This window comes from Emydura macquarii, unplaced genomic scaffold, assembly GCF_026122565.2.
Source record: "Emydura macquarii macquarii isolate MOO-44397 ecotype Brisbane River unplaced genomic scaffold, CSIRO-AGI_Emac_v2 contig_691, whole genome shotgun sequence".
In the NCBI taxonomy this organism is placed as follows: Eukaryota; Metazoa; Chordata; order Testudines; family Chelidae; genus Emydura; species Emydura macquarii.
This window is the reverse complement of record NW_027130828.1, coordinates 11,539,688-11,551,970: the sequence shown is the minus strand read 5'-3', so window position 1 is coordinate 11,551,970 and position 12,283 is coordinate 11,539,688. Positions and strand designations below refer to the sequence as shown.

Sequence of the window (12,283 nt, the reverse complement as noted above, 5' to 3'; positions counted from 1 at the left end):
ATATTCTTTCCTCACTACATGGTTGGTAATCAGTACGAAGTGGATATGTTTAAATTCAATTAACAAGGGCATTTCCAGCCTTCTAACGAACTTAAGGGAATTGTTTCCCTTTGGTAATACTCTGAAAACATCTTGTTTCAGGAGCTACACACTGAGCTTGAGGTCTGAACTCTGATCCTCTTTGTAAAAAATGCTTTGAGATGTCACTAGACCACTAGTGTTTTGGAGATGTGAATAGTCTGTCTCAAGCAGCCAGAGCTCTGTTTACTCTTAGTAGGGTTTTATTTAATCTTTAAATAAAACCTGCAGAATTGTGAAACTGAATCATCTAGCATATTGGCAACTTGGGTAATGTCCCCTGGGCCAGGATAAGTCTTTTCTGTCTTCAGCTCTGTGGACTACATAAGGATTCATGATCCCAATGTCATTAATTTTTACCTTAATCCCTTAATGCTGTGTGTTGTGGGAGGTACCAACTACCATTGAGGGGATGATTTTTAACAGTTTTTCCAATGTGATGTAAGAGCAGCACCTCATCATTGGTGCAAACTGATTTACCCCAGCCACTGTTGCTTCAACTGACCTGTTAGTTTCAACCTATAATGGTAGGATTCTCTTCCTTGTACAGACAGAGCGCCAGGTGTCCCGCTGGTTTGTGCAGTGCCTCCGTGAGCAGTCCATGCTCCTGGAAGTCATCTTCCTTTATTATGCATACTTTGAGATGGCGCCTGATGAGCTGCTGGCCTTTGCCAGGCTGTTTAAAGAACAGGGATTTGGCTCTAGACAGACCAACAGGCACTTGGTAGATGAAAGCATGGATCACCTGGTGGATCGTATTGGGTAAGTATTGTGTGTATGTGTGTGATTAGTATGCAATTGAATAAGCCTCTTGTTCAATAGAGAATATAGGTGTATTTCATGCTGGCGCCTTTCAAAATCACTATTTGTATAAACAGTGTTTATCCTTATGACTTTTGATTTAGTTTGTAAAAGATTTCTTCAGATTGGACTGAGACACAGCCAGTGGGTGTCTGTGGGCATTGAAAACCTGCCATATGGCACATAACATGGCAGAAGCAGAGGGAGGAAGAGAGGCCATCTTCAAATCGGGAAAAAATGGCCTTCCTATTTTGTGACTATTTGACAAGCAGTGGATAGTTTTGAAGACCTAACTTGTCATTTGTTGTCACTTCGAGATCCAAGAATTTGGGTTCTTTGGATTGTTGCTCTTAATTTCATGTATTTTTTCCTTCGTTAAGGGAGTACTAGGTAAATGTAAAGCTGATGGACTCTTCCATTGTCCAGCCTTCATTTCCTATTGAATCTTTAAATGAAGTTTCTGATTTTTCTTGCTTCCTTCCCCCCATCCTCCTCTCCAGCTACTTCAGTGCTCTTATCCTCGTGGAGGGCATGGAAATTGATTCCCTGCATGAGCGTGTGTTGGATGATAGGATGGAGGAACATAAATTTGCCAGTAATGGGCATTTGCATCAGGTAAACTTTCCAAAAGTCTTTTGCCATTTGGAGTTCCTCTGTAATTAGAGATAATTATGGTTGCCCACGGTAGAGCTGCTGGAGCTCTGTTGGCAGGATTTGTCTGCAAGATTCTGACCACTGAGGTTGCAGATCGACTGAATTAATGTCTACATTACAATATGGGGCAAATAAGAAGGAAATGAATTATTCATTTCCATTTATCTCACAAGAAAATGACTTATTTTCAAGGTTTCTCTGAAGGTTTTAGAGAAGGGTGGGGAAGAGCTAAGAAACGGTCTTAACGTGGACATCGGAATGGGGAGAAACAAAATATCAGTGGTGTGGTATTTCAAGGGGTTTCAGGGAAGAAAATACATGGAATCTAGAAAAGCACAGTGAGGTCAGGAAGTTGAGGAAGAAACCTCGTGTTGCTCCTGCTCAGACTGATCTTTGCAGACCTGAGCTGGAATTTCACATTTGTTGTAATTTCACTGTGACACTTACAACAAAACAACAAACTTCAGTTTAAACAAGGGGTGATCCATTGTTTTCCTTAAAGTTGTGTATCCTTTGGTTTTGTGACAACCTCACCTCCTTCCCCAAAGTGTATGAATCTGCATGACAGAAAAAAACATGCCAAGCAGTTTATTCCTACAAGTGCAATTTGGTCAGCTCTGTAGGCCCTTGTTTTTATATAAGATATTTCTCTGCATGAATTAGGTGATTATTGGACCTAAACCTCAGTCAGCTGAGTGCTTGCTAGATAAGGGCTTCTTTTAGACTGTCTTGATTTCTTTGCTTGTATCCTGTCTTCTGAGCAGGAAATGGACCATCTGCTGCTAACATTAGGGGACATCTCGCATCATGCCCCTGTGCTCTTGGCCTGGGCTTTGCTCCGTCACACAGTAACCCCGGAGGAGTCGACCAATGTGATCAGGCGAATGGGCAGTACTGCTATCCAGCTGAATGTATTCCAGTACCTGACAAAGCTGCTCCGATCCCTCAGCAGTGGGGGGAAGAATGTAAGTTTCTCATTGTGATGTTTGCAGGCCATTCAGGGTGAAGGAGCTGGTGGTGTTGGTAGCGTGAAGATGTGGAGGAAGGCAGATAGCTTAAGTCATTGTTTTTTGTAAGTCTCAGCCCTGAACAGAGCGCCTTGTGAAGTGTTTGCTGTTAAGTAACATCAGTTTTGTGGTTTCTGCTCCTTTGTAGGGTGGAAGTTACATGAAGTATTTGTGGGTTTAGAGGGTAAATTTAAAATTTATTTCCCCAAGTCATTCTGCTAGGGACTAGATCTGGCTGGAGCGCATCCACAGTTGGCCAGAGATTGGAAGCATGCTCAGTTTGTATATATAGGGGTATATCTCAGCATTGCAGGAGCCTTGGGCTTTGATGCATCTTGGTCCCTTCTGTTCTCTGCCTGTGGCACACAATAGTTTTGTCTAGTCTCCTAAGGGCTGTGTAATACTAATACTTGGGTCTGATTCTGTTTTGTTGGGGTTAGTGTGGAGGTAGCTGTGTGGTGTTTAGTGGACTGTGATCTGCAGAAGATAGAAGAAGATGATCTGGTGGTCCCTACACTCTATGACTCAATGGACATTTATTACTATCGTACTTACCTTGTTTATTAATTTGACTCCATGGATGCACCAGCAATTGCAGCTCTTGTCTTAGATGGTTTGCTTCTGCCACCATTTTCCACAGATAGTTTCACTAGATAATGTAATTTACAAGCACAAACTATTCCAAAGCTGCTGTAGCTGTCAGTCAGTCAGTCAGTCACATGCTCATAGAAGAAGAGCTCTCCCATTTTTCTGAACATTGAGTGTTTCTTTTTCTATTGTTTGAAAACGGTTCTAGTGGTGTGGGAGCTTTTGGACACATTGACTCATAAGAATTTAGGTGGTTTTGTGGGGCACTTCACTAACTGCTGCTCCCAGGACTAGTGCTTGAGCTGGAGAGTTGTAAAACTGGTGAGCCCCTCTTTTATATACCTGCAGAAAGGGGCAGTTGCTCAGAGACATACGTCCATAATGTGCTAAGGAAACTGAGGGCTGTTGCATATGTTCTGTAATTAACTATACTCTGGTTCTTGATAGTCTTCATTATCACTAACTGACCTTTCTTTTGCATTACAGTGTACTGCCAGCACAGCTTGCATGTGTATTTATGGGCTGCTTTCCTTTGTTCTGACCTCACTGGAATTACATACCTTAGGCAATCAGCAGGTAAATGTCAAAGGCTCATTGTGTCCATTATGTTATTTTATGTAACTTAACATAACTGAACATTCAGACATGGCCATTTATACTGTGGGTACAAATTCTGTGTTTGGGATTGTATCCACTGCATGATTTAGGTAGACAGTTCTGAAGACTGTGTGTTTTACTCCAAATGTGTAACACAAACTTTATTGTTCTCTGAAGGCTGTCAACATCTCTGCTGAGTACTAATTAAAGATACAGAGTCGTATTTCCTACATTTTGGTTGGCCAATGGTTTGAGAGCAAATGCGGGAATATTGTTCGGAAAGAAATGGGGATAAGATATATTATAATGGCAGTGAGCTCCTAAGGTGTGGAGGACAGTATACGCTCTATTACTTCCATAGCAGATTTACCATCTCAGATGCCATTCAATTCATTGGCAGTGAGTGTGGTTTTAGAGTGAGTTGGTGTGTATTCTGAGTTAAGATGGACTTGTGTATTTCCTCCTGTTTTGATTAGGGTGTGCAGTTCCAACTTGGGGAATGAATGTCACACTGCTTGGAGTGGCTCACAACTGTGGGTGCCTACCTCAAGGCACACTGGCAAAAGCAGGGCAGACACCCCAAACTGGTGTTGTGTTCTGTAATTAAATTTCATCAACCCGGTACCGAATGTGAATGCTTGATCACTATAACAGTCTTACCATGGAGTCACAGGCAGTCCTCTTAGACTCTCCAGTCTATCTTGCCACCCAGACAAACTGAACCTAGTGATAAAATGGTCATTTATATCAAAAATCACAAGTGACTCCCAGTCCCTAGAGACCAGTCACTCTCCCAGGTCAAGTTGCATTCCACATCTCAGACCAAAGACAGCGCTGGAAGCCAGTTTTATAGTAAACTAACTATAGGTTTATTAGCTAAGAAAAGGAAATGAAAGTTATTGAGAAGTTAAATCAGGTAAAATAATATGTTCAGGTGAGTCACAGTCTATAATTCCAGATGGTGGCAGAGATGTAATAAACAGCAAGTTTCCCAAAAGTCTTTTCTGGGTACCCAGATTGTCTCTTGGGATCTTCGCTTGGTAGCTGGTGCCCTTCCCTGTAAGAGTCCAATCAGTCCAGAGATCCTTGATCTTTCCCTGAATCCACACTTATAGCTTCTTCTCACAGAAAACAAGCTGACAGGGTCACCGCCCACATGGGCTCTTTCTTTGATTGGTGGAGAGAGGCGAGTGCATTGAGTCTTTGATCTCTGATCATCGCAGGCAGTGACCACTTGCCTTCAAATGCACACAAATTAGTACTATCCTGCTAAAGTTTTTCATTTGCATTACACAAGGATTCTTTCTCATTTGATGGCTTTAATTACAGGGGTATATACAATGTAAATGTTTGCTATTACATTATAACAGGATCCAGATAAGTGAAAACAATACATATAACATCCCATAGTTTTCATGAAATGTAAACACCAAATACATTCTTTTACAATTAACAACCACTTTAATCTATACTAATACACAACTGAATTGGCCTGGAGCTTTGGCATGAGCTGGCACCTGGTCAGCCAGGGTCACAAATGGTACTGTATTGAACCCTGGATTCCAAGGCAGGCGACAAGATTTGGTTTGGAAGGAAGCTATCTGTATGATTTTCATTCCCCCCTCCACTCGCTTCCTTTGAAGGACATCATTGATGCAGCCTGTGAAGTTTTAGCAGCCTCCAGCATTCCCCAGCTCTTCTGGAGGACGGTGAGTATGTCGGAAGCTTCTTTGGCCTTTCCTGCTTGCTGTTGTACCCTGTTGAAATATGCTCTTTTAAGAAAGAAATGGGCTGCTCATATTCCCCTGGTTGGTAGTTTCTAGCAGGGCTTACAGAGCTAGCTTACATTTGCGTCTCTTGTGTGGTTTACCCTTAACCCCTCCCTCCATCCTGTTAGGGTACAGTCTGTGGCTGCACTGTTGGGCGGATCCTGAAACAAGTTATAATTTAGGTGGTCACTTATGCCAGGGCTGGGATTGTGGGGTGAACATTTTGCTTCTGATTGGAACCAGCTACACTAGAATTAAGTGCTAGAACAACACTGTGCTGATATTGCTCTTGTCACAGAAATGGCTGAGATGTAGTTGTGTCAGAGAACTTGCATAAAACATCTAATCATGCTTCATTACAGTTTTGCTCATCCAGAGTGTTTCCCATTTCACCTTCTTACATTATATCAGGCATTCTCTCTGGCCCAGATTTTATAACACCAGTTGCCTATCACTGCAAAACTAAGAACTGGAGTGATGCTTTTGTTCATGATTAATATTAGGTGTATGTTCCATAGAGATTAAATGAGTAGTCTTTTGAATGGAGCCATTTGCTTAACATTTAACAAAATGAGTCAGGAAATAGCTGAACAGGCATCTCCTATCACCACCTGCTCTGATCAGATTTACTGGGAATGACATTTGCTTTGTTAATTTGAAAAGTTTCTGCTAAAAGTCAATGAATGATACAAATAGTTGAGTGTTCTTCTCCCTCCCCCCCCTTTGAATGCTAGGATTTGTAGATGCAACACAAATGCTCCAGCAGCAGGAGCCCTAAGATCATCCATTGATAAAGTTGCTTTGCTGCATTGACCCAGAAGAAGAATCACATTCACCATTTCATGTTTGGTAAAAAGTTTTTATTTTATTTCTCCACTGCCAGGAGCCAACTGCAGGTCTGGGTATTATCCTGGACAGTGTGTGTGGGATGTTTCCCCATCTTCTTTCCCCTCTTCTGCAGCTGCTCAAAGCCCTTGTGTCAGATAAATCCACTGCAAAAAAGGTATGGAACCTGGTCTGAAGTCTGGAAGACAGTTTATATCTGGACAGAGAAGGAACATTGTATGGGACCCTCTCCCCTGTCTCCTTGCTTTGTATGCAACCCATCTTTGATGTCTTGGTATTAAACAACCTTTTTAGCCAAAGAGGTCTGGACAGGACATCCTTCTGAGCCTGCCAGAAGGGATGCTGTTGCATGATATAGCACACTCTCTAATACTGAACTTGCTGCCTTCATAGCACTGACAATCCTAGGGATCAAGATAATAGGAACTGAACCCAGGTCTCCCACATGGTATTGTGGAGTGATGTTGCTTGGGTCTCAACTGTATTTTATGCTTTGGAATTACCGCCTCCTCTAACAACTAATATGATGTTCAGGGAGGATAACAGAAAGGACAAAGTTCTGAGTATAACTCAGTTGCTGTTTTGTGATGTGCAATCAGTAGACAATAGTTCCAAGTAATTTAGACACAAGATGATAAACCAGGGAAGCATAGATTTCATTGCAGCTTTATGGGAGCTGCTTTGCCAAAACCCAGAGCTGAAGCACTACTCATAGCTTGTGACAATTGCCTTGTGTCAGGATGCTATATTTTAGTGCTTTACTCTTAATTGGTTCCTGTCTTCTTGATTCACTAGTTCAGAGAGGAGTTATTTGGGCCATTCCATGGGGACCTGATGTTGGTATTTCTGCTTCAGAAGGAGTTGGCATGTTGGAAGCAGTCTGTGCATTTCCAGTAAATTTATCTATCCCTAGAAATGGCCTGGCTCCTCAGAAAGCTCTAGTTCTCTGGCTATATTCTGTAGCTCGCTCCATTTGCAGGTGTACAGTTTCCTGGATAAAATGTCCTTCTACATCGAGTTGTACAAACACAAGCCTCCCGATGTGATCTCACATGAAGATGGCACCCTTTGGCGAAGGCAGGTGCCAAAGCTTCTCTATCCCCTAGGTAAGGAAATTGGGTGGGTTCATTCACCCATAGAACACTTTCAGATCGAGTCTTTTCTTTTATTAACCAAATTGCTTAATTCTGCAGACTGGCTTCTGATCACATTCTGAAGCTTCTGACTTAATTTTTTGTTTCACTTTTTCCTCCCCCTTCCTTAGGGCTGGGTCAAACAAACCTGCGAATACCTCAGGGAACAGTGGGCCAGGTGATGCTGGATGACCGGGCATACTTAGTACGATGGGAATATTCCTACAGCGGCTGGACCTTGTTTACCTGTGAAATTGAGATGCTTCTCCACGTTGTATCGACCGCAGGTGAGGCAGGTTGGGAATCTGGGTGGCTGTTGTCGTGGAGAGAGAGGAGTGTGATGTATTAGTAACATTAACATAAGATGAAAAAATTCAGAGTAATCTCATTGGGATTGGGCCCTAAACACATTCTCCACTTCTACTGGAACAGCCTGGCATTGTTCCAGCAGGGTATTGTGGCTGAATCGAGCACCACATTGGGGATTGTGACAAGGGGAAAGAAGCAAATGCTAGAGAAGAGGAGTAAGGAGAACTGGAGAAGGGAGAAAGTAGGAGAGAGAGAAGAGAGTCAAATACAAAAGGAGGTGGACAAACTTAGCTTTTTTTTTTTTTTTTTTTTTTTAAATATCATGCTGCCTCCATAAAAGATATCAGGAGGTGGTATCCGCTTATAGGGAGCTGGGTCAAACTTAAGATCAGACAAAATATGAGAATGAGCCTTTTAAAGTAAATCCCCTCTACTTCTCACATTTCTGTCTTTGGTCATTTGAGGGACATGATCCCAGTTTAATCAGTTTCTGTATTGAACCCTTGAAAGTAGATATCCCCTTCATTAGAGATGTGGGGTAATCTGAGGAGTATTTTACGGAAGGTTAGGACTGCTCTTGTAGAGATCGTATTGGATCATCCAAGGAGTGTAGAGAGAGAGAGAGAGAGCGTAATGCTGCTTATGCATCTCTCCAGATTGTAATACTAGTTTTCTTTACCTAGATGTGATTCAGCACTGCCAGAGGGTGAAGCCAATTATTGACCTGGTTCATAAGGTCATCAGCACTGATGTGTCAATAGCAGATTGTCTTCTGCCAATCACATCACGGATCTACATGCTATTACAGAGGTAAGTCGCTGACTGGCAGTGACAGCTAAGGAACCTCTGAAGTTGCTAGAAATGGGAAAAATGGTCAACCACAAATTTTACCAAAGGCTATGCAGGAAGTCTGTTGTAGAGCTGGTCTTAGAATTCTGGAATGTCCTGTGCTCCAACCACTGGACTACCTTGCCTACACACAATAGTTGTATTGCTTTAGGCCATGTCTGTACTAGAGAGCTGACAGCAGGACAGCTGTATTGATGCAGCTGCGTTGCTGTCAGATCTTTTGTGTAACTGCTTTGTGCCGACAGGGGAAGCTCTTCTGCCAACATAGCGCTGTCCACCGCAGGACTTATATCGGTGTAACTTATGTCGCTCAAGGGGATGGCTTTTTAACACCCCTGAATGTCATAAATTATACCGACATGAGTGGTAGAGTAGACATAGCCTTAACTATAATGATACATGAGTACTACCCTCCCTAATGTGGATGGAATTATATCTGTATAAAGACATCTTATACTGGTATAGCTATACCTGAAGGGAAGGGGAATAAGCTGTAGCAGTATAAGGTACCTATATAACTGTGTCCACACTATGGGTTGTACAGAGTTAACTATATCAGTAGAAAATATATGAGTATAAAAACTGTAGCCCAGGCCTGAGTTCTGAAGATTTTATAGATAATACTCTGGGTTTTTCCTAGGTTAACTACTGTGATCTCTCCTCCAGTGGATGTTATTGCTTCTTGTGTCAATTGTTTGACTGTATTGGCTGCCCGCATGCCAGCTAAGGTGAGGGGATACCTTCTGATTTTCCTGAAATGGAATAGTGGGGTGTGTAAGTGGTAAGTGTAAGGGGTATATTGATACTGCTCTTTGCTCTTCTAGGTTTGGACTGACCTTCACCACACAGGGTTCTTACCATTTGTTGCCAATCCAGTTTCCAGTATGAGTCACATGATTAGGTAATTCAGTTTTCTCTTGTGCCTTTGCATCCCTTGATAATATGCTATGTGAGGTGTAAGTGTTTCACTGGTGTGAATTCCAAACCTTCTAAAATCCAGATTCCTAATGTTTCATTCTTACATAATAAACTGGCAAAATCCTTATTCTAAATTAATTTCCACTGAATCACTTGTGACTGTAAAGTGTTTGAGCTCCTTGGATAGGAAGTGTCTCTATAAGTAAGAATATTACATTTAGAGAAACCCTCTGGTCATAAACGTGCCTAACTTTGCAGCAGAAGCAAGATTAATCAGACATATCAAATACAAGATACTGTCCTTAAGGAGAAGTAAATTCTTCCTAAGTGCAAGGGTGCTTGGACTTGAGCTTGGTGGTTCACCTTTTCTCTGCTCAGGATCATCCCCCCCATGTGTATTAGTTAATGTGATCCCCCTCCCCACTGCACATGTGCACACATTTCTCCATTGTGCTAGGTTCCTACTGTACATACAGTGCATGCTCTCGCTCCTTCCACAGTGCTGAGGGAATGAATGCTGGGGGCTACGGGAACCTGTTGATGAGCATGGAACAGCCTCAGGGCGAGTATGGTGTCACCATCTCCTTCCTACACTTGGTCACAACTCTTGTCCGTGTAAGTGCTTCTGCAGTGCTCCTACATTTTTAGCCAGCAATAAGTTACTTCTAGCTGATGAGGGTGAAGATGAGTTAAAGGTGTGTACTGAATGTACGAGGTTCCCTTGGGTGGGCCGCCTCTGGTATCCATTTGACAACACACCCACTTTTGTGCTGAGGCTCCTGCTTTTCCCATGATTTGGTCTTCCCAACATCCATCTTCAAGTTGCAAATTGCACTTGTTCCCTAATCAGGATGGCGGGAGTGCTCAATCTCTTTCAAGTCCCATGAACGTTGCTCTGTGTAAGCAGGAAGGAAACGCTCTTTGTCTGCTGCTTCTCATCTTCTAGAGACCCAAGTGTATTTACCTCCATAACGCATTTGATCCTCACTTGCTTTGAGTGCAAGAGCACACAAATTGCTCATAAACCTTGTCCCCGTGCTGCATTGTGCAGCACAGCTGGCAGAACTGTTCTGGTCCCTATTTCTGTCTTTGGAGTGTGAGCGTTGAATGTCTTCCTATAGAAGATTTCACATCTTTGAACTGGGATGAGAACTGTAATGTTGCTGCTTTTTCTAGGGTCAACTTGGCAGCACCCAGAGCCAAGGGCTGATGCCCTGCATTGTGTTTGTGCTGAAGGAAATGTTACCAAACTACCATAAATGGCGCTATAACTCCCATGGAGTGAGAGAACGAATTGGTAAGAGTAGCTCTTCAAGGGATGCAAAGTTGAACTCTGTCTTTCTCGTTTTTTTTTTTCCCTCCCCCCTTTCGCTGTAAATGGCTCAGTGAGCTCTTGGATTTATACTTTATAATGTAATGGTATTCGTTGCTTCTGAACTCAACAGCTGCTTTTTCTGAAGATTGAGTCTTTTCTTCCCGTTTTTCAGGGTGCCTAATCCTGCAGCTCATCCACGCTATTCTGAATCTCTGCCCGGAAATGGATCCTCACAGCAGGTAAAGAGGAAGTGAATTTCAGACATTACGGTGGGCATGTCTACACTGCTTTCGCAGCAGACATCAATGTAGCATCATCGACTGAATGGGTCTGTTTAGACCCACTCAGTCACCATCCACCTCCCTGAAAGATGGAAGGCAGCGTTGACGGGAGAGCGTCTCCCATCCATGTAGCGTTGTGAAGATGCCGTGCAGTGTAGACATAAGTATGTCGACATGAGATAACATAACTAGCATATCTCATGTCGACCCAGCACGGCAGTGCAGACCAGGCCTGTATACACAACAGGCCCGTTTACAGTGCAGGAGACCTCAGTCACTGTCATTTTGTTCCCAGCTTGGAATGTGAAATACTGAGTAAACTGGCAGGAATACAATGTGCTGCTTTGCAGCCTTTGTCCACCTTGCTTACATTGAGCCCAGGAAAATGCTGAAAGGGGTGGGAGAGAGCAAATCCAGACGTTTATGCAATGCTGCTGACGAGGGGATGGAAAGCAGTGAACAGACTTAATTTTATGCTGCTGCAGATGTGCACATGCTTGAGCCCCTTAGACTGTCATTCACTTCCCTGTGGTTGCTGTGTCCACTGTGAGGGTTTGCACCTAACATAGTGGGGGATGGGGGAGAGATGAGGTTGAGGGGTGGTATAGGAATTGGTAGAAGTTACTTTGTGTTAACTTTCATGGTGCCTGGTGGATCAACAGGACCTTTCTGTCTTAGGTATTTCTAATGTGCTCATCCCTGTAGCGTTTGGGTTGTTGCTGGCACTGATACATGTTGAGGCGTATATCAGATCAGGCAGAGGACCTTTTCTTTGATTGCTTGCTTTCCAATGTCTGTGTTTTTGTCTTGCAGCAGTGCCCCCAGCCTGCAGTCCTTGTGTATCTTCAGCCTGGCCAACACAGAAGCAGGACAGGCTGTCATTAACATCATGGGCATCGGTGTGGACACCATTGATATGGTATTGGCCTCGCAGTCTTGTAGGTGAGTCACATGTTCCACTCTTGCAGCATGGAAAAAGCAGCAACAAAGCATACTTGAAATGTGGCTTAACTGGATTATATGTTGCTGAGTGTCAGTGCAGTTGCCAGGCGGGGTAACCTGTCTCTGATCAAAATTCTGAAGAAATTACCAAGAACCTGCTATTTATTCACAGCTTTCTGTCTCTGTACTTCCTCTC

At 43.0% G+C, this 12,283-nt stretch overlaps 1 protein-coding gene across 2 annotated transcripts in view; it reads left to right on the top strand.

Annotated features, from left to right (window-relative positions):
* Window positions 1–12,283, top strand: part of NUP188 (nucleoporin 188) — a 43,443-nt gene that overhangs the window by 6,782 nt on the left and 24,378 nt on the right. For both annotated transcript variants that reach the window (XM_067542009.1, XM_067542008.1), the window contains exons 9-23: window positions 629–840; window positions 1,380–1,494; window positions 2,298–2,498; window positions 3,615–3,704; window positions 5,369–5,434; window positions 6,378–6,497; window positions 7,320–7,446; window positions 7,605–7,760; window positions 8,466–8,592; window positions 9,272–9,359; window positions 9,456–9,532; window positions 10,050–10,164; window positions 10,726–10,846; window positions 11,037–11,103; window positions 11,959–12,087. In XM_067542009.1, the coding sequence (XP_067398110.1) occupies window positions 629–840; window positions 1,380–1,494; window positions 2,298–2,498; window positions 3,615–3,704; window positions 5,369–5,434; window positions 6,378–6,497; window positions 7,320–7,446; window positions 7,605–7,760; window positions 8,466–8,592; window positions 9,272–9,359; window positions 9,456–9,532; window positions 10,050–10,164; window positions 10,726–10,846; window positions 11,037–11,103; window positions 11,959–12,087 (1,811 nt within the window). The remainder of the gene's footprint in view (window positions 1–628; window positions 841–1,379; window positions 1,495–2,297; window positions 2,499–3,614; window positions 3,705–5,368; window positions 5,435–6,377; window positions 6,498–7,319; window positions 7,447–7,604; window positions 7,761–8,465; window positions 8,593–9,271; window positions 9,360–9,455; window positions 9,533–10,049; window positions 10,165–10,725; window positions 10,847–11,036; window positions 11,104–11,958; window positions 12,088–12,283) is intronic.